General features: G+C 39.6%; 1 protein-coding gene across 2 annotated transcripts in view; it reads left to right on the plus strand.

The window, feature by feature from the left end:
* The window catches only part of prkd1 (protein kinase D1), a 57,154-nt gene that overhangs the window by 13,547 nt on the left and 21,031 nt on the right, over positions 1-22,576 (plus strand). For both annotated transcript variants that reach the window (XM_055005539.1, XM_055005541.1), the window contains exons 3-13: positions 11,463-11,594; positions 12,533-12,702; positions 12,800-12,823; positions 12,931-13,141; positions 13,229-13,306; positions 14,468-14,669; positions 14,748-14,871; positions 15,212-15,289; positions 16,824-16,991; positions 18,964-19,075; positions 20,605-20,657. In XM_055005539.1, coding sequence (XP_054861514.1) covers positions 11,463-11,594; positions 12,533-12,702; positions 12,800-12,823; positions 12,931-13,141; positions 13,229-13,306; positions 14,468-14,669; positions 14,748-14,871; positions 15,212-15,289; positions 16,824-16,991; positions 18,964-19,075; positions 20,605-20,657 — 1,352 coding nt within the window. The remainder of the gene's footprint in view (positions 1-11,462; positions 11,595-12,532; positions 12,703-12,799; positions 12,824-12,930; positions 13,142-13,228; positions 13,307-14,467; positions 14,670-14,747; positions 14,872-15,211; positions 15,290-16,823; positions 16,992-18,963; positions 19,076-20,604; positions 20,658-22,576) is intronic.

Below are 22,576 nucleotides of genomic sequence, written 5' to 3' on the forward strand. Positions count from 1 at the left end.
TCTTATTCATGTTTTTTTGTCTCCATGTTTCCAGATGTTTCCTCTCTCCTCTGCTCATCATCAGTAGTAGATGTTCCTCCATCCTGGATGGATCTCCAACAACCTGCTCCTCTGTTCTCTGTTTCTGCTGCATTTATTTATTCATCCAGTAGCTTTGGTTTTTATCTTCAGCCTCTCTCATCGTCTCCTCTTGTTGTTTTATGTAATTTTGTGTCTCGTTTTGTCATTTTCTGTCTTATTTTGTTAATTTTGTCTCATTTTTGTCATTTTTGTCTCATTTTTGTTATTTTGTCTCTCATTTTTGTCAATTTGTCTCTCAATTTTCGTCATTCTGCGTGTTATTTGTGTTGCTTTATGACTGTTTTTGTTGTTTTATTTCTATTTTTTGTCATTTTGTGTCTCTTATTCATGTTTTTCTGTCTCCATGTTTCCTCTGTATTCTGCTCATCATCAGTAGTAGATGTTCCTCCATGCTGGATGGATCTCCAACATGCTCCTCTGTTCACTGTTTCTGAGCCATGCTGACTTTATTTTTTCATCCAGTTGCTTTGGTTTTCCTCTCTATGCAAACTCTGTATGATTTTAGAGACAAATCCAGACATTTATTGCTTATATTTGGTTATTTTGTTGACTATTCTCTCTGTTCTCTCTGGAGGTAACATCTGTGTTGTGCTGAGAACCTCAAACTTTTCCATTGAAACGTACAGAATGACTTCCAGCATTTAGACGGTGCCAGGTGTTAACTTGCATATGTTGGCCAATTTGCATAATCAGCATTAATTAGCATGAATTAACATAATCACATATTTGGACAATATTTCAGAGTCTCCTGGCTGAAAGAGCTAATGTTGGAGAGGTTTTAGTTTGTAACAGTCGTGTTTAACATCTCCATGTGCTGATAAATAAATCAGCGTTTTTACAGCAGAAAGTGACCAATAAAGAGACCAACATTAAAGAGCAGCATGAGTTTAAAGGTCAGCTAATGCTTCACATACTGATGAGTAAATCTGCATTTTAAAGCTCAACACTCATTTTATTCTCCAGGGAAGGTTTCAACTCTGATTTCATCTTTAGAGCCTAAAAAAGTGGAGACAAACTAAACCTTCTGCTGGTGTTGATCAGAAAAATTATCACAATTATTTCAGTGACTAGAAACACAACATTTTACATCTGGAATCAAAATTATGCATCTCTTTGTGGTTGTTTTGTGTCTTTTTGTGGCTGTTTTGTGTCTCTTTGTGGTTGTTTTGGGTCTCTGTGGTTGTTTTGCATCTGTTTGTGGTCGTTTAGCATCTCTTTGTGGTTGTTTTGCATATTTTTGTGGTTGAGTTGTGTCTCTTTGTAGCTGTTTTGTGTCTTTTTGTGGTTGTTTTGTGTCTCCTTGTGGTTGTTTTGTGGCTGTTTGTGGTTGTTTTGTGTCTCCTTGTAGTTGTTTTGTGCCTCTTTGTAGTTGTTTTGTGTATCTTTATGGTTGTTTTGTGTTTCTTTGTGATTGTTTTGTGTCTCCTTGTGGTTGTTTTGTGTCTCTTTGTGGTTGTTTTGTGCCTCTTTGTGGTTGTTTTGTGTCTCCTTGTAGTTGTTTTGTGCCTCTTTGTAGTTGTTTTGTGTATCTTTATGGTTGTTTTGTGTCTCCTGGTAGCTGTTTTGTGTTTCTTTGTGATTGTTTTGTGTCTGTGGTTGTTTTATGCCTCTTTGTGGTTGTTTTGTGTCTCCTTGTAGTTGTTTTGTGCCTCTTTGTAGTTGTTTTGTGTATCTTTATGATTGTTTTGTGTCTCCTGGTAGCTGTTTTGTGTTTCTTTGTGATTGTTTTGTGTCTGTGGTTGTTTTATGCCTCTTTGTGGTTGTTTTGTGTCTCCTTGTAGTTGCTTTGTGCCTCTTTGTAGTTGTTTTGTGTATCTTTATGGTTGTTTTGTGTCTCCTGGTAGTTGTTTTGTGTAACTTTGTGATTGTTTTGTGTCTCTTTGTGGTTGTTTTGCCTCTTTGTGATTGTTCTGTGTCTCTTTATGGTTGTTTTGTGTCTCTCTGTGGTTGTCTGGAATCCAAATTACCCATCAACTAATTCATTAGTTGTGGTGATAAAGTTGCTTCTGATTAAAAATGTTTGATGGGAAAACATTTTTCCTGCATGAAAGTTTCCAGATGTGTGATGCTGATCAGTTTGTCTTCATCAGACTCTCTGGCTGTCGTCCAGCTCAGGCCTCAGGTGTTCGCACCGCGCTACGCTAATGATGCTACGCTAACGGTCTGGCAGCTGCTGCTTCCTGATTTCCTGACGTTCTGTCACCATCCAGAAGCCTGTGTTTGTGTGAACATTTGCATATTGTCTGTTCTGATGAACGTTGTAGATGTCCTCTCTCTGTGCTGCTTCCATCTACCTCACGTCTACAGTGTGCTGTTCTGTTTAAAGGTTATATTCAGTAACAGGATTAATAACGTTTCAGGAACACCGTCTCTGAAACCAGAACCCTCTTTATAATCTCTCTAGAAGATTCATGACGTTTTACCTTCAGTTTGATCAGAATTATCAAAAAAGTGAGACAATTAACAAGATGTTCAATCGTTACTAAAGGCTAAGTCTAGTGTTTTATGTTTGTGGTAGTTTTCTGTCTTTTTGTTGTCATTTTGTTTGTCTGGTTCTTTTTTTTTGCCTCTTTGTGGTTGGTTTGTGTCTCTTTGTGGTTCAGTGGTGTGGTTAAGTTAATTCTCCTCTACTTCTTCTTCTTGGCTGTTTTCCGTCATGTTTTCATCCTCCTTGTCGTCTTCACCTCCCTCCTCCTCCTCCTCTTCGTCGGGATGCTGACGGTTAGATTCAGTTTGTCAATGGCTCGGCGCCAGCGGCAACGACACTCCGAGTGTGGAGGAAACAAACAGGAAATTAACCTTGAATGGTGTAACAGCCAGCTCCAGCCAAGAGAGCTGATTGGTCACAAAAACTCAACTTGCAAATTTTTTTTAAAAAAGCAAAGGAGCTGAGGATGTCGGGAAGCGCTCCGTCAGACAGGTTCCACTGGTTAACGAACTCCTGTGGGCTGTGTTGTCTTTAATCAGTGGATGTGCTGATTGTTGCCGGTCGTGTTCCTGTTCAGACGCCTCATTCTGCTGTGACGGCAAACACTCGAGTTCAGCTGTTGGCAAACTGAGAAACAAACTGAGTGGAGAGAAATTCATCAAAACAATTAGAGAGAAAGAAAACATTGAAACTGAACTAAACAAAGATCTGAACTCAGATTTAATTGCAGACTGCTTTTACCGCTGTTTCCACGGTGACGCCCAGTGACATCTGATGGCCGCTGTTTCCACATGGTGACCATCACTAACACCTGATGGCCGCTGTTTCCATGGTGACCATCACTAACACCTGATGGCCGCTGTTGGTGTGGAAACAACAACTGGTGTCCCTGGTGCTCCTGTTTGTGTCATCACAGTCCACTGTTTCCCCAGTAACAGCCAGTGACAGATGATTGCAGCCGTTTCTTTTTGTGGTTGTTTTGTGTCGATTTTGTAGTTGTTTTGTGTCTATTTGTGGTTGTTTTGTGTCTTTTTGTGGTTATTTTGTGTCTATTTGTAGTTGTCTGGATTCCAAATTACCGCCTGATGGCCACTGTTTCCACGGTAACAACAACAGATATCCCTGGTAGTCCTGTTTGTATCGTCACGGTCCAGTGTTTCCATGGTAACGGTCGATGTCGCCTGATGGCCACTGTTTCCATGGTAACAACCAGTGACAGATGCTTGCAGCCATTTCCTTGGTAACTACCAGTGCCACCTGCTGACCACTGTTCCCATGGCAACAGTGGCTTTATGTGGTTTCTCGGTCAACCCGGCTGTTGTCCGCTCGCCCACCGTATCTCGCACTAAAAGATCACACCAAAATGTTGTAGAGACGCGCTTAGCGCCAGTTTTAGCCACCAGCTAACAGGATGTTCTTACCCGCTGAGGGTTCCTTGGCAACATAATACTTCTCAGAACTTCTCCCTCTGCCTTAACAACAGCTATCATTAATGATACACCTACAAGAACCATGTTTGAGCCTCTAGTCACTCAATCTAAACGCTAAACATGTTAGTGACATGCTAAGTAGCTCGCTAACTAAACATTTAACAACCGTGGGGCTACTGGTGTTATTTTAATGCACTTAAATTCACAAAGTTTCGTCTGAGCAAGAGCAGCAGCAAAAATGGAAGCGGACATTTGAAAGTTAGCCGCAACAAAGGTGGAAGTTAGCATTACCAAGATTGGTTAGCAGCAGCGAAAATGGAAGTTAATCTTAGCAAGAGTAGTTATCAGCAGGAAAAATGGATGTTAGCATTAGTAAGAGCAGTAAAAAGTGACAGCTAGCAATATAAAGAGCAATTAGCAGCAGAAAAACTGGAATTTAGTCTCAGCAAAAACAGTTCCAAGCAGGAAATGTGGATGTTGACATTAGAAAGAGCAGTTAGTCGCAACAAAGGTGGATGAGCAATTAGCAGCAGCAAAAGTGGAGGGTAGAATTAGCAAGAGCAGTTAGCAATAGCAAAAGGTAGTAGAGGTTTGCATTAGCAAAGAGCAGTTAGCAGCAAAAAAGTGGATGTTAGCATTAGTAAGAGCAGTAAAAAGTGGAAGCTAGCATTCAAAAGAGCCATTAGCAGGAGAAAAACTATATGTTAATGTTACAAAGAGCAATTAGCAGAACAAAAACTGGACCTTAGTCTCAGCAAGAACAGTTAGCAGCAGAAGAAATGGATGTTAGCATTAGTAAGAGCTGCTAGCAGAAGTGGAAAGTAGAATTTACAAGGTCAGTTAGCAGTAGCAAAAGGTATTAAAGGTTAGCATTAGCAAGAACAATTAGCAGCAGTAAAAATGAAATATTCTCTCAACTATGTGTGTGGAGTTTATAAACTTTAACTGTGTTGTTGGATTTGTGAGTGTTAGCTTGTTAGATGCTAATTTGTTTAAGAATCTTCACTGAGCTTCTGTGTTTGTTTTCAGAGATTTATGAAACCTAACAGCAGAACCTCAATGTCTCAATGTTTGGTTTTTCACGTCATGGTTTATTTTATTGTCGCACGTATAATATTTATAGCGATAGAAGCTAAAACATGAATGCAATCAACAGCACGGTGCTGATTTACAGTTCCTGCACCTGCAGTGTTTGTTTTGTGGCTGCAGGTTAGCGAGTTAGTAGCTTATAAATCAGCACACACATAAACACAGACATATCGTGTATATTCAGGCCTACCTAGGAGGCTTCTAACACACACAAGTCATTTTCTGAAGCATATAATAACAGTTTGTGAGCTTGTTCACACTTCCAAACATATGTTGGCCCTCCAAACAAAAGGCATAAACAATAATTTGAATAAATGGAGGTAATTTCCTGCAGCAGAATGTCTAATCAGAGCGCATTCTGCTGGAGGACGGCAACACGGGGCAAGTGTGTGTGTCCAAGTGTGTGTGTGCGAAGAAAAGGCGAGAGAGATTCAGAAATAAATTCAGAGAGAGACAGAAAAAGAGGAAAACCGTGTCCCAAACTACCCATCATGCCTTGCCAAGGCTGCTGGCCAACTAAAAAAACACTCGGTCCATCTGCGCCCGCTGAGAGCCTCTCGTACCTCCAAAACATTTACAAAATACCCGCTAACAACCCATTCATTACTCTTTGTCTCGGCTCTGGTGTTTATCTCCATGCCCTCCTCTCCAGGCTCCATCTCCGGATAGTTAAAGGAAAACTCTGCTGGTATTCAACATTTTTCTTTTCGACAGCTCCAAGCCGACATTGGATGTAAACACTGACAACTACTGTGTGTAAATCAGAACCTGATGTATCTTATTTCTCTGAGCCACACTGCGACCGTCCTGCTGATCCAGATACTCACTACAGAACCAAATGTGGACTGACCAGCTGCTGGACATAGTCCCCAGTAGACACACTGTTTTCTACTGTTTTATCAGACTCTATCGTGTCCAGCTGAGCTACTCTGACTTCTGAGGCTCATGGTTTCCACATCTGTCCATTTCCTCCCTCTCATCCAGAGCTGGTCTCAGTGGTAGGAAGCTAACCAGTTGTTCCAGACAGCACGAACTCTAGAAATGTTTTCCAGTTCCGCCTGGGAATACCAAGACTTTCCCAGGCCAGATGACAAATATGATATAAACAAACAGTAAATGACCTTTAAAAAAAAAAAAAAAAAAAAAAAGTTTTGAAAAGAACAGGACATGATTGATTCGTACTGTTGGTCCCACGAGTCTATTTCTTGACTTTACCCTGAGCAGCCACAGCTTCCATGGCCTTCTCGACTGTCCTCAACTCCTGGGAACTGCATGGGTCCCAGAGGCTTCAGGTTCCTGTCCAGCTCGTAGACTATGGGGACGCCTGTGTGCAGGTTCAGTCCCTCCAGAAATGGAGTTCTGGGTTTACCCTCAGCAGTCTAGAAAACCTCCAAAGAAAGGCAGCCAGATGTGGAACCTCCTCTACATTTTTGAAGTGAAGGATTGGTGGTTCTGCTCCAGATGTCCAGACTCCTCATCCTGTCTCCAAGGCTGTACCAGTTCTCATTTTGTGCATCGGTATCTGTGACCTCATTCTGTTCTTCACTACCCAGAGACTATAGTTAACCCTTTGATGCACAAAATGGGTCTAGAGATACCCATTTTCCACTGAATATGAGTCGCTTTTGACCCATGATGTGCATCAAAGGGTTAAGGAATAGAACGTAGTTCAACTGGTAAATCATGAACAAGAGCCCTTTTGACTCCTTAACTGCTTGGCTTGGTGTTACAACTCCTCCTCAACCCGGAGGGTGAGTCCACCGGCCCTTGGCAGGTAATCACTGCCTCAGATTTGAAGGTCCCGATGTCATCTCACCCCAGCACATGCTGAAGTTCACGATCTGATGAAGCCATAAAGCAGTGAAGTTCCAAACCAAATTTCCTTTTCATCTTGGCTACACCTGGAGATCTGTCCATGAAAATCACAAACAGGATCGGAGTCCAACATTCACTGTTAACAGGTTTGACCTTGTGTCCAGAATATGAACAGAGATCTCACTTTTGTTGGACAAGGACCGGATGGCTTCTCACCCTGTACTCCAGCAGCAACTCCACAGAGTTCTTGGGAGATGAAGTCATAGGCTTTCTTCAAGTCCACTAAACACATGTGGACCAGATGGGTAAACTCCCATCATCCCCACAGGAACTCCCTAAAGAGCTGGTCCACTGTTCCAAAGACACAACAGAATCTTTGATCCTCCTAGATTAGAGGTTCAACAATCAGTCAGAGCCTCCCTCCAGCACCTTAAAACAAACTCTGGTCCACTGTTTGAAAATAGGAACCACTACCCTGTTTTGCTACTCCACAGGTACCGTCCTAGACCTCCTTACGACACTGAATACAACTGACACTGTTGGGCTGCCAGTCTTGCCCCCCAATTGTTGGGATGAGAGGGCCAGGAGGAGGAATGGGCTTCTGAACGTCCTCCTGACTCTGTACAGACTAAATGAGGATCCAGAGGGTCTCTCTTCCCTCGACCAGGATGGAGCTAGACAGGTTGATGATCTGACCGACTGAGGAAGAGTTCTCCTCACTCCTTCATCCATCAGCATCACGTACGACTCGACAGAAAATACAACGCTAACCGATGAAGACAGATGTTTGTCCTTTGCATGGGAAAGCAACTCACCCCCAAATTACTGCAACCATCCATTGACCTTTACAAAATGACACTCCTATACAACTACACTACATTCTCAATTACGTTTTGAAGGAATCATAGTAACAAATATGTTTCTAATCAATGTTTATTTTAGTGCTATAATGTCACTTCTATCCAGTCAACAAATCAATTGAAAAGGAAGAAGAAGCTTCACACAAGTAGTGATAGGGGCAGATTTTAACCCAAACCATTTTTTCTATCCTGAACCAAGTCCTTTTGGTTTATTTATTTATTTATTTATTAGTTTATTTAATAGGGACAGTGCATATTAATGAACACATGCAACAATAGCAGTGTAAATATGCCAGATTATAGCAGAAATGCTAATTTCCATCTGTAGTCCCCAGGCAGGTGACAGAAAAAGAGAAACACATCACAATACAAACAAAAGAAGAGTTACACTAAAAATGTTCACAGGCCTGGTTTTCCTTAAGCCACTGTTTTAGGTGAAGCTTAAATGTGGCAAGTGTTGGAGTTTCTCTAATAGATGATGGAAGACTATTCCAGTACTTGGTGCCTTTTACAGAGAGCACAGTCTTTGCAAATTTTGTGCGTCTGTATGGCACATGACAGTCTCCACGTGCCGTGGCCCTGGTAGCCATCCCACTCACGGTTTTCCTTTTGATGAACTCCTGTAGTGGAGGAGGTGCGAGGCCATTCAAAACTTTGTATACAAAACAAGCATTTTTAAAATTAACAAAATTGTCAAAACTAAGAAAGTTATACTTGTCTACTTTGGTGCTTAACCCTAGCCAAGCTTCTAATATGTAAAGGTGTCAAACAAAGTGTCATATTTTAGTGAACCAAACCTAGTAGTTTTGGTGCCTCAACTTAACCAGAAAGCGAGTGAAATCTGAAATAAACAAAAGAAAACAACATTTTGAGAATTTTTTTTATCAGCGGTTGCTTATTTACGTATGGAGCAACATGATGGTTTGGTTGTGGTCATATTTGGGTTCCTAAGTACAATCTTTACTCTCTTGTAGCTCTGTTTTTCGTCTCCACCATCTCCTGAGGGAAATATCGCACTCTTTAGCCCCTAAATTCTCCACTGTGTTCAGCTAGTTTCTATCTGTGTCTGTACACTGGAAAAAAATGCTCCTCTCAAAACAAGAAAAAAACTTATTTCAAGGAACTTTTACCTTGAAATAAGTGAAAAAATCTGCCAATAGAACAAGTGAATAATGGCTTGGTAAGATTTCTTGAAATAAGATATGATATTTAGAATATTGACATCTTAAAATTAGCTGGGAAAACTTATTTTAAGCTCTATTTTACCAGGATTGTCAAGCTTAGGTGTCTTAAAATAAGCCAGACATGCTAACAAAAGTTTCCCTAAAACGTATTATTCAAAATAAAAAAATCCCCCAAATTTGGCAAGAGAATTCTTGTAAATATTTTCAAAAAATGAGTAAAAATCTTCCAAAAAATCCTAAAAATATATAAAGTGATTCCATATATATCAGTAAAACTTCTAATATTTTCTTTACGAACATTCACATATAAATGAACCAAAATCCAGTGAAATTTGCTGGCTTTTGGTTGATTTTTATGTGAATGTTCTAAAGAAACATTTTTAACGTTTCTTTTTTTTTCCACCACAAAATGTTCAAAGATTTCCCAAAAATGTTGAAAATGTGGACATCAGAAGTTTCACTGTGAAAATACATTTTTTCCCACATTTTCAAACTTTAAAACAGGTCAGTTTGACCTGCAGGACGACACGAGGGTTAAACTTATTCTGAGTTTTCTTGTAAAATTCAACTCAAAACAATATAATTTCAAGATTATTTGACTTAAGATATTTCAGATGCATTGTCTTAAAACAAGTCCCTCCATCTGCTGAAATGTCTCTTGTTAAGTGAATTTATCTTAAATCAAGTGGGATGAGACATTTTGACTAAAAATAAAACAAATAGACTTGGTAAGATTTAGAGTTTTTGCAGTGTATGGCGTTTGCAGTTGGTTTTCAGAGTTTTTTTTGACTGAAAATGATGCTGTCAGAGCAGCGAGAATGAACCACAACAGTGAAGTTGTTGCTGAACAACGACCTGAAGCTCATTCTAATCTCCATGAAGCTGCAGATTCAGCTGGTGTCTTTCACTGTTTCCACATTCATGCATTATTTTAAAAACAGCCGGTTGCTTCTTTCTGTGGTGTTATGAGCGTCTCAGCAGGACTTATCAGTGCTGCCAGTGCATCCCGCTGGGTTTTTATGTAAACAGCTGGAGGATGTTTGGGCTCAGTTAGCCACTGTGGCCACCAGCCCAGTCACCCCACGTCAGCAGCTGCTCGTCGCTTTAAAACATGGAAACACACTGGTAAATGTGGAAACGACGTGATGCCACAGATGGATTTGTGGGCGCTGCTTGACAGTTTAGTGTACTGGATTGTTGCTGAGCGAGAATCATGTCAGTATTGTTCACTTTTGGTCTGCTGTGGTTTATGTGAATGCCTTAAGGTGGAAAGTTTCTCATCGGTCTTTATGGAACATTTCGGCGACTACAAGTGAATCTCAAAGCAGAAAATGTAACATTTTGTTGAAGAGTGAAATGGGTCTCGTCAGTTAATTTATTGGGTAAATGACACTTCAACTCTTTTCAGTCCTTCCACTTATTGTACATAATTAATTTAATTAGGTCAGTGTCATCAAGATGGATGTTTAACAAACCACCCTACAGAAATGCTTCAAGAAATATTCCAAAAAGTATGAGGAAATGCCAACATTCTTCAATGTGCACAGTTTAACTGATTCATTACCTGCCGCTTCAAGTCCTTTGAAATGCTAAGTGTTCATTCTTTGCCTACTTTAAGAACTTTCTCTTCCCCCGAAACTTAATTAGCACGAACACATTAAATGTCACTTGAAGTCATTTTAGTTCTTCCATTTCAATTTTTTTTAGACTGACACTTCAATTCCTTTCGAAATTTACAGAGAAAATGATGTTTCACTTCGAGAAACTACATGTCAACATTAAATGACACTCCAAGTCATTTCATGCTTACATTTTTACTCACTCTTCAACTTTTATACAGATGTTTAATGTTGACACTTCATCTGCTTTTAGAACTGAACTCCTTTGTGCTTGTGCCTCATTTTTACTTTTACTGAAACTTAACACATTGAAATGACACTTCAACCCACTTCATGCTTTTGTGTTAATTGACACTTTAATTCTTTCCAAACTCACACAAGAACCAACACTTCAATTTCTTCTAGGAATTAGATGTCAAGCACTTCAGCTTCTTTCACTGTTTACATGTGTTTTGATGCTTCAGCAAGCATTTTCCAGTGTGTGCAGTGTAACTGACCCTTTAACAGCTGTTTCATCTCCTTACCTTTTGTTTTCACCTCAACTCCTTTCAGATGTTCCATTCATTTCCTCTTTGGAACTGACACCTCTTCTCCTTTTATGACTTTCTCTGTACCTGAAACTTTGGTGCTAACACATTAAATTTCTCTTCAAGTCGCTTCATGGTCCCTTCTTAACTGACACTTTAATTCCTTCCAAAATTTACAGAGCAACTGGCAACTTCTTTCAGCAAATACAATGACACTTTAACTCCTTTCACCTAATTTTTCCATTTCAAACTGAAGCGTCAACCCCTTTAGTGTGAACAATGCTAACAGTTCAACTGACCCTTTGCCTTCTTTTCAGCACTTCCATTTTAACTCCACTTCAGCTTCTTTTAGTTTAACCAGTGTAACTTTATCTGCCTGTCTGGTTGTTGAACTTATACGTATGTGAATTATCTTGTGATTTTCTGCAGCTTCGGCCACAGTGGAGGACTTCCAGATCCGTCCCCACTGCCTGTTCGTCCACTCGTACCGAGCTCCAGCCTTCTGCGACCACTGTGGGGAGATGCTGTGGGGACTTGTGAGGCAGGGACTCAAATGTGAAGGTAAGAAGGCTTGATAAAGCAAAGTTAGACTAAGGTGGTGTCATTACTCCAGCAAGGAATGCGGCAGAGTTATGTGACGATCGGCGTTGGTTTGTCTGTCCGTCTGTCTGTCCGTTTGTTCACAACATTACTCAAAAACAAAATAACGGATTTGCATGAAATTTTCAGGGAAGGTCAGAAATAAGACAAGGACCAAGTGATTAGATTTTGGCAGTGATGCAGCTTATAGAAGATTTCTGTATCATTGCCAGATACTGGCACAGTGTCACTGTAACCATGACAACCAGTGAACACTACGTCAGCTGCCTGCTGATGATCACATGATTGTGATCCTACTACAAATCCACCACTGAGGACTTATCAGGACTTTTCCATCAGAAACGATACAAGGAACAAACAGTCCCATCAATTCCCGCCACCCGCTACATATTTAGGTCACATGATTCAGTATCCGTACATAACGTACACATGCAGAACACACGCCTGTGCTCAGCGCAGGTCATTTAGTTTGTGGGTACATCTATAGTAAATGGACACATTCTATGTCACCGTGATTTCTGATCATCAATAATAATTAACATATGCTGCATTTCTAAAAAAAGAAATGCTGCATTTCAGACAATGCCATTTGGGGGAATGAACAGCCTTGGAGGAGTACTGCACTCTCTGAGTGCTTTTCTGGTTTTATTTGTCAAATTTGGGTTCTTAAGCCCAATCTTCACTCTCTTTTAGCTCCATTTTTGGTCCCCACCATCTCCTGAGGGAAATATCAGGCTCTTTAGTTGTTAAATGCTCCACTACATTCACTAGCTACACTGAATGAGCCTAGCTAGTGAACAGCTTAGACTGAAAATTAAACTGTAAGAGCAGTGAGAGTGAACCAGAACAGTAAAGTTATAGCTGAGCAGCTGAACTGTGAGCTGAAACTCTTCCTACAGGTTGTGGTCTGAATTATCACAAGCGCTGTGCCTTTAAGATCCCAAACAACTGCAGTGGCGTGAGGCGGCGCCGTCCGTCCAACGTTTCCCTGACTGGCGGCATCATCAACATGGGTCGACCGCTATCTGCCGAGCCTTCGCCTCCACACTACACCGATGATGCTTTACTGGTCCGTATATGAAACATAGAACATCTTAAACATGTATCTGTGGTTAGTTAATGATCTGGAATCTTCATAAACTTTTTTATTCTTTCTCATTGTCCAGTCTCCAGTCAGTCCCAGTATGGAGGTGAGTCCCACAGCTTTAACCCATACAAATCAACTGATGCTCAGTTTACCTTCTGTTTTCTCTGGTTAACAACCTTCGAAACATTTCTTTCTTGTTTGTCCTCACAGCAGAAGAACCAGCTGGACTACTTCCCTGGCAGAGAGCGGCGTTCCAGCTCCCAGTCGTACGTCGGCCGTCCAATCGAGCTGGACAAGATCTTACTGTCGAAGGTCAAAGTTCCTCACACCTTCCTGATCCACTCATATACCCGGCCGACCGTCTGCCAGCACTGCAAGAAGCTGCTGAAAGGCCTCTTCAGGCAAGGACTGCAGTGTAAAGGTCAGCATCTGGACCGCAACACAACTGTCCTCATCCCAGGATGTTCCTACTTATCGAACCATAACCTTGTTCTTATTTCTGTCTCAGATTGTAAGTTTAACTGTCATAAACGATGTGCTCCAAAAGTGCCAAACAACTGCCTGGGAGAAGTTTCCAAAAACGGAGGCGAGTGTCAACACACATGGACACACAAACATGTTTGTACCAACAATTGTAATTCAGCAGACAGACAGGTTGAATGAACTAAAGGCTACTTCAGTAGAACTTACTGGTTGGGATGGAAGACAAAACTGACAGGGAGGGAAAACTGCCACAGAAAGTGTCTGGAAGGAATAAACTCAAACCAACAAAGAAAACTAGTCCAAGGAAAACAGAATCCAAAAGACAGGAAGGACTTAAAGGTATCAACCAGTCAGATGAGCAGACAGACGTGTCAATTGGTTGACGAGATACAGGTGAGAACAATGAAGACAGAGCAGATGAGTGCAGGAAGACAAAGAAAGCAAAACAACCAAAAGTACATGAGGAAAGTGGTAGAATAATTTCATAACGTGGATGCTAACTGGGGCTGCGCAGTGTTTGGTGGTTAGCACTTTAGCCGCGCAGCTAGAAGATCCCCAGTTCACATCCCGGCCTTCCTGGGATCTTCCTGCATGGAGTCTCCATGTTCTCCTGTACATGTGTGGGTTTTCTCCAGGTTCTCCAGCTTCCTCCCACAGTCCAGAAACATGCTGAGGTTAACTGATGATTCTAAATTGTCTGTAGGTGTGAATGTGAGTGTGATTGTTTGTCTCTATGTGTAGCTCTGTGACAGACTGTTACCTGTCCAGGTGAACCTGTGATAGACTGTTACCTGTCCAGGTGTCCCCTGTCTTCACCCTAAATCAGATGAGATAGACTCCAGCCCCCCATGACCCTAATGAGGATTAAGCGATGGATGGATGGATGGAAACTGGTCTGAACCTGATCTACCACCTGTATAGACCCAATCCAAACCTCAACTTTAACCTGCGACATGCGACAGAAAATATGTTTCCCTTAAAATGGATTTGAGAGTACAGTTTAGTTGCTGATAAACATCATTTTATGGAGACTGGGTTACTAAAATACAATCATCAGGAGACACAGTGAGGTAAAGTTGTGTGTCATCGGCGTAGATGTAGAACCTGATGGCGTTTTATAAATGTATAAGACCTAATATTGAACCCTGAGGAACACCGTAAGTCATTTTATAGCTTTTACATGATTGAGGTGATTTATTTGACGTCTACAGTCCCAGTGATTAAAGCAGAACTACAAGAACACAGACTCTTTCTTTCTATGTAGAGCTGCTGAGCCCGGGGGCGGAGTCAGACATCGTCATGGTGGAGGGTTGCCTCGACGACCACGATGTTGACAGAGGCGGCGGCCTGTTGGACGACATGGACGAGGCTCTGACATCAGAGGGGGGTCTGCTGCTGGAGGTGGGGCCAAGCGACCTCTGCGACCTGCACGACCCCGACCTAGACGAGTCCAACCGGGCCATCAGGTATAAACACACACCTGGACACACACCTGGACACACACCTGGACACACAGGTCTGATGCTTTGTCCCGCCCCCTGCAGTCCATCCACCAGTAACAACATCCCGCTGATGAGAGTGGTTCAGTCCATCAAACACACCAAGAGGAAGAGCAGCAATGTGATGAAGGAGGGCTGGATGGTCCACTACACCAGCAAGGACACTCTGGTACCTGCTCACCTGTTCACCTACTCACCTGTTTACCTGTTTATCTGTTTACCTTCTCACCTGTTTACATATTTACCTGCCTGTGTACATGTTCATCTGTTTGTTTACATGTTCACCTGCTTATTTACATTTTAACCTGTTTGTTTACATGTTTGCCTGTTTGTTTACATCCGTCCAAACACTGAGGAGCTCATCCTATCTGAGGTTTCTGTTGAACCACTTTCAGATTTTCTCTCGTCTTCCTGCTGACTCCTCTCTCCTCCTCTTTCCTTTTATTTTTCTCCTCCTTCTCCTCCTGCTGTCTCCTCTGACCTCTGATTTCATCTCATCTGTGTTTCAGAGGAAAAGACATTACTGGCGGCTGGACAGTAAATGCATCACGTTGTTCCAGAATGATACAAGCAGTAAATACTACAAGGTGAGATCTCTGCTGCAGGAAACTACAAATATGGCTGCCTGAAGGTCAGAGGTCACAGATTAACCATCAGACAGCAGCACAGAGTCTCCGTCTTCTCAATCATTTTCTGAGTTTTCTACAGTTTTAGAACCTCAAGGTAGTCCACAGGTTTTTAACATATATTTTCTTGCAGTTTTATTTTTTTTTTCCGAGATTTTTTCTTTATTTTTCTTTATTTTCTTAAAAATATTTTTTCTTTTATATATATATATATATATATATATATATATATATATATATATATATATATATATATATATATATATATATATATATATATATATATATATATTTTTTTTTTTTTTTTTTTTTTTTTTTATGAGACTTTATTTTTTCCATCATCTTCTCAGGCATTTTTAGTTTTCTACAGTTTTGGAACCTGAAAGTATTCCACAGGTTTTTAACATGTATTTTCTTGGATTTTTTTTTTTTGCGAGACTTTATTTTTGTTCTTTATTTTTCTTTCTTTTTAAAAATGTTTTCTTGCATTTTTTTTACAAGCCTTTTTTCTTTATTTTTTATATTTTCTTGCATTTTTTAAGAGATTTTATCTTTCACATCATCTTCTCAATCTGCAGTTATTTATTTATTCATTCATTCATTCATTCATTTATTTATTTATTTATTTATTTATTTATTTATTTATTTATTTATTTATTTATTTATTTATTTATTTATTTATTTATTTATTTATTTATTTATTTATCTATTTATTTTTACGAGACTTTATTTTTTCCACAACGTAAAGTTCAGTTTGAATGAGACCTCAGAAAGTTTTCCTAGAATCCTTCATAACCTGATGCAGAGCGAGTGTCGAGAGCAAAGTTAGAAAATGTTTAAATATTTACTTGACTACATGGGGCTGCCTCTGATTCCTCAACATGAAGATAAGATAAAGTTTATTTCTGGACGCACAGGAAATACTAGAGTCCAATAAGGATAAAAATAAAGAGCTAATACGAAGTATGAATAGACGTTTTCCATGTACAGGTGTGACATGAATGGACCTGTACTTCATTTATAGAGAGGAACAGTTCTGTTTTAGCTGTAAAGAGAAACTGTGATAAATGTTGATTTAATATCAGATAATGAGACTCTGTAAACTCCCAGCTGCTGTTTATCTGCTGCAACACCAGAGGAGATCCAAGAAACCCGCAGCATCTTAAACATACAGAAATAAGAGATCAGAGCACACAGGGAACATAGAGATATAGAAAATACAAAGGTAGAATTATGTACACATGAAGCTGAAGGCTGTGTGGACGGTGTGCAAGTAGAATAGTCATTTACCACATGAACAATGTCTACGCTGGATTTATCATTCATTTAATGTTATCTTCATTGAAAAAAATGGTTTTCTTCCAAAATTAAGGACATTTCTAAATGACCCCAAACTTTTTAACAGTAGTGTACATCAAATAAGAACTGTGTAATTAGTCATGTACAGATTAACCAGAAACGTCCGTTAACCAAGCCGTCCTGTCTGTCTCTGCAGGAGATTCCTCTATCAGAGATCTTATCTCTAGAACCTGCTCAGACCTTCTCTCTGCTGCCTGATGGAGCCAATCCTCACTGCTTCGAGATCGCCACGGCAACGCTGGTTTATTATGTTGGAGAGAATCTGCAGAGAACCGACTCCTCGGTGACAGGCAGCAGCATCCTGGTGAGATGTTAGGACTTATTTAGAAGATCTGGACTTCTCTCTACTCGTTGGGTTTCCAAAGAACTTTGTTGTATTTTCTTTCTGTAACTCAGTCAAACATCTGGCTTCATACGGTTGTAATTCATCTGTTCATTTAGAATTGAAGTTAGAAAGGAGAACCAACTGAGTGTTGCTGGTGTTTTCAAACAGGGAAACTTTCTTTCATACTTTAAACTCTTCCATTTGTTCTCCATCCATCGAGGCTCATCTGGTCTCTCAGCTGTGAAGCTTTTCCTGGTTAACTTTAGGGATGTTGGAGATGGTGTGGAGATGTCAGGTTGGTCTGAAGCTCCATCAGCCTCCATCACGTTGGACCGGTCCAAAGTAGTGAAAACTTGGGGGTGTGAAATAATTGATTAATCCTGGAACATTGTTGATGTAGAACTTTTCTCCTGATGAACGAAACACCAGAGACTGATGAGAACAGATCAAAGAACTGATCCACCAGAACATCTGGAAGTACAGACCAAACATGGAACAAGTAACTGTGGTTCTGGTCCTTTAATTCTCTGCACTAACTGTGGTTCTGGTTATTTGGTTCCTCTACAGTAACTGTGGTTGTGGTTCTTGTCAGTTCCTCTACAGTGACTGTGGTTTTGGTTCTGGTCGGTTCCGTGCAGTAACTTAGGTTCTGGTTCTTGTCGGTTCCGCTACGGTGACTGTGGTTCTGGTTTTTTGGTTCCTCTACGGTGACTGTGGTTCTGGTTCTTTAAGTCTCTGCAGTAACTGTGGTTCTGGTTTTTTGGTTCCTCTACGGTGACTGGGGTTCCGGTTCTTTAATTCTCTGCACTAACTGTGGCTCTGGTTCTTTGGTTCCTCTACAGTAACTGTGGTTCTGGTCGGTTCTCTGCAGTGACCGTAGTTCTGGTTCTGGTTGGTTCTGTGCAGTAACTGTGGTTCTGGTCCTTTAATTCTCTGCACTAACTGTGGTTCTGGTTATTTGGTTCCTCTACAGTAACTGTGGTTGTGGTTCTTGTCAGTTCCTCTACAGTGACTGTGGTTTTGGTTCTGGTCGGTTCCGTGCAGTAACTTAGGTTCTGGTTCTTTGGTTCCTCTACAGTAACTGTGGTTCTGGTTCTTTGGGTCCTCTACAGTGACTGTGGTTCTGGTTGTGGTCAGTTCCGTGCAGTAACCGTGGTTCTGGTTCTTTGGTTCCTCTACAGTAACTGTGGTTCTGGTTCTTTGGTTCCTCTACAGTGACTGTGGTTCTGGTTCTGGTTGGTTCCGTGCAGTAACTCTGGTTCTGGTTCTTTGGTTCCTCTACAGTGACTGTGGTTCTGGTTCTTTAATTCTCTGCACTAACTGCGGTTCTGGTTCTTTGGTTCCTCTACAGTAACTGTGGTTCTGGTCGGTTCTCTGCAATGACTGTGGTTCTGGTTCTTGTCGGTTCCTCTACGGTGACTGTGGTTCTTGTCGGGTCTCTGCAGTGACTGTGGTTCTGGTTCTTGTCGGTTCCTCTACAGTGACTGTGGTTCTGGTCGGTTCTCTGCAGTGACTGTGGTTCTGGTTCTTTGGTTCCTCTACAGTGACTGTGGTTCTGGCTCTTTGGTTCCTCTACAGTAACTGTGGTTCTGGTTCTTGTAGGTTCCTCTACAGTGACTGTGGTTCCGGTTCTTGTCGGTTCCTCTACAGTGACTGTGGTTCTGGCTCTTTGGTTCCTCTACAGTGACTGTGGTTCTGGCTCTTTGGTTCCTCTACAGTAACTGTGGTTCTGGTTCTTGTAGGTTCCTCTACAGTGACTGTGGTTCTGGTTCTTGTCGGTTCCTCTACAGGGACTGTGGTTCTGGCTCTTTGGTTCCTCTACAGTAACTGTGGTTCTGGTTCTTGTCGGTTCCTCTACAGTGACTGTGGTTCCGGTTCTTGTCGGTTCCTCTACAGTGACTGGGGTTCTGGCTCTTTGGTTCCTCTACAGTAATTGTGGTTCTGGTTGCAGGTCAGTGGTGTGGGTCAGGATGTGGCTCGGATGTGGGAGATGGCGATCCAACACGCTCTGATGCCGGCTGTTTCCACTGGAATCTGTCACAGTTCCCATCGCAGTGGACATAGTAAGAACGGAACTTCATCCACCTGAACGTTATTATCTGTAATATTCATCTAATATTTTAATTTTCTAACCAATGCAAGTTTAACAAAGCTTTTGTTGTTTGCTAAAACTGTCTGTGGCTTACGGTTAAAAATGTAAGCAAAAAATGTGGCTAACAGTTAATAATGTTAGTTAAATGTGTTGCTAAAGTTTAAAACATTAGCAAAAAGTGTCGCTAACAGCTAAAACTGTAAGATTTAAGTGTAGCTAACAGTTGAAAATCTTTGCTAAAAGCTGTTGGTGATTGTTAGCTATCTTATGGTTAGTTATCTCTCTCTATAAAAACAAACAAAAATGCAAAAACTGTGGCTAACAGTTGAAAATGTTTACTAAAAGAGTGGCTAATAGTTAAAGGTTTTAGCTGAAAGTGTGGCAAACAGTTGAAAATGCTTATTAACAGAAAATATCAAACATTTGGAAATTGCTAGCTATCATAGTGTATAAACTATTGAAAGTGTTAACTAAGTGAGGCTAGCCATTGGAAATAGTAGCTAAAAGTGAGGCTAATTGTTGGTAATTGCTAGCTCTCGTAATGTATAAACAGCTGAAAGTGTTAGCTATGAGGCTAACCATTGATAATAGTAGCTAAAAGGGAGGCTAAGCATTGAAAATAGTAGCTAAAAGTGTGGCTAACGGTTAAAAGTACCTAGCTAAGAATGTTACTAACAGCTGAAAGTGTTAGCTATGTGGTTAACCATTGAAAATAGTGGCTAAAAGTGAGGCTAATTATTGAAAGTGTTGGCTAGAAATGAGGCTAACCATTGAAAATAGTAGCTATAAGTGTGGCTAACAGTTAAAAGTACAAGCTACGAGTGTTACTAACAGCTGAAAGTGTTAGCTATGTGGCTAACCATTGAAAATAGTAGCTATAACTGAGGCTAATAGTTGGTAATTGCTTGCTCTCATAATGTCTAAACAGCTGAAAGTGTTAGCTATGTGGCTAACCATTAACAATAGTAGCTATAAGTGTGGCTAACAGTTAAAAGTACTAGCTAAGAGTGTTACTAACAGCTGAAAGTGTTAGCTAAAATGCTAAATTGAGACTCCCAGAATCAGAGGAGGAGTTTTGGGTTTGAATATTTTGAGATGTTGAGCTTCTGTAAATCTTCTCTGCAGCTGAAACAAACTAAATCTCAGCATGAATGAACCTGTGGCCCAACGTGAGCCTCTGAGCTGCTCGGTGGTGGAATAAAGTCGGCTGGCGGATGCTCTGCTGCGTTTCTCTCAATGTAAATGTGTGTTTTCTTTGTGGATTGTGCTGCAGATTCAGATCCTCTCAGGGCCGAGGACGCCCACACAAAGCCATCAGAGATATTTCAGGCCTCCTGACGTCAAAGTGCTCATGACTAACAGCTTCAGACTGAAATAAAACAAATCTGCTCCCAGTTGTTCCACATTTAGGAAACCCAGCGCTGCTCCTTTATCAATAGAAGTGATCAGCTGGTCCTTATCAATAGAAGTGATCAGCTTGTGGTTGTATCTCGTCCACAGAGGAGGTCTCCATCAGTATTTCTGTCTCCAACTGCCAGATCCAGGAGAACGTGGTGAGAAATCATGTGGAATGTTTCAGTTTCATTGTTCTAGTTTTTATCCTCCTGTCCTCCTCACATTTAGTCCCTGACCCTCTGATGGTTCAAATTCTGTCCAACCTGAGGACATCTGATATCCTGAAATGTAACAGGAAGTGCTCCGTTTTTAGAAGAAATATGGAAATAAAGCTGGGATGGATCATCTTTGGTTCAGATATTTATCAAAGTCAGTCACGAAACATTTAAATTTTTCACCAGCGCTCCTGATGATTAGCAGACCTGTAATAATGGTAATAATAATAACAATAATGGTAATAATGATAATAATGCTAATAACAATAATAATAATAATAATAATGATGATGATGATGATGATGATGATGATTGATGATGATGATGATGATAATAATGATAATAATAATAATAATAATAATAATAATGGCGATGATAAAAACAAATAATAATAATAATAATAATAATCTTTATTATAGGGTACCTTCTAAAATCCCAGTTCCAAAGTGCTTTAATACAGCAGCAAAAAGAACGACGTGTGTTATGTGTTATTAAAGATATTAAAACTCCAATAAAATAAGAAAAGGCTCAAAAATAAAAGTTTGTTTTAAAAGAAACTAAAACTTTCTTAGTTTCTGTTTTTTATTGTTTTTATTTTTCAGGCATTTTGAACAAAAAAATCTATTAGAAATAATTTTGAGTCATTGTGAGGTATTTTTTGTCTTTTTGAAGATATTTTTGAGGCAATTTGAATCATTTTGAGCAAAATTGGAGGCATTTTGAAAATGTATTATCAATTTGAATCCATATTAAACACAGTTTGACTGATATTAAAGATTTATTGTTAATTTGAAAAGATTTTGATGCTTTTGAAGGAATCCTGGGCAGATTTTGAGGCGTTTTAAAGACATTTCTAGTCTAAACTGAGTCATTGTGAATCATTTTTGTCATTTTGAAGAAATTTTAAGCAAATTTGTGGCATTTCGAACAAATTTTGAGTCATTTAGATTTTTTAAAATCCGAACAAATTTTGAGATATTTTAAAGACAATGAATGAGTGAAAAAAATGAGTCATTGTTTAATAATTTTGGTCATTTTGAGGCATTTTGACTAAATTTAAGCAAATTTTGAAGAATTTTGAAGATTTTCTTTTTTGATTTGAAGAAGAGTTCATGCATTTGAGAACATTTTTGAGTCATTATTTTGGCAATTTGAACAAATTTGAATCCATAATGAAGAAATTTTGAATGATACTGAAGATTTTTCTAAAAAAATAAGATCCATTTTTGAGCCATTTGGAAGTTTCTTATAAGCAGTGAATACAATTTAATCCATATTGAACAATTTTGAGTGATATTGAAGGTTTCTTGTTATTTTGGACAAATTATGATGCTGTTAAATATTTTTTTGTCAATTTAAACATATTTTAATGCATACTGAGCAGATTTTGAGTGATACTGAATATTTTTTTGTCACTTTGAAAAAATAAGATCCATTTCGAGTCATTTTGAACAAAATATGATGCATTTAAACATTTAAACATTTTCATTTTTAATATTTTTTTGGTCAATTTGAACAAATTTTAATCCATATTGAAGAAATATTGAGTCATATTGCAGATTTAATGTTAATTTGAAATACCATGCAAGCTTATTTTAAGTCATTCTGAAGATTTCTGGTCACATTTTGATGCATTTAAGCCAATTTTGAGTCATTTTAAAGATTGTTTTTGTCCTTTTGAACAAATCTGGATGCATATTGAACAAATTTTGAGTCATTTCCAAGATTCATTGTCATTTTGAACAAATTCTGACACATTTAAACAAATTTTGTGTAATTTTGAACAATATTTGAGTCATTTCAATTTTTTGGGGGGGGTGAACTTGAACACATTTTAATCCATAGTGAAGAAATTTTTACTG

This window comes from Amphiprion ocellaris, chromosome 20 (genome assembly GCF_022539595.1).
Source record: "Amphiprion ocellaris isolate individual 3 ecotype Okinawa chromosome 20, ASM2253959v1, whole genome shotgun sequence".
NCBI classification, from domain to species: domain Eukaryota; kingdom Metazoa; phylum Chordata; class Actinopteri; family Pomacentridae; genus Amphiprion; species Amphiprion ocellaris.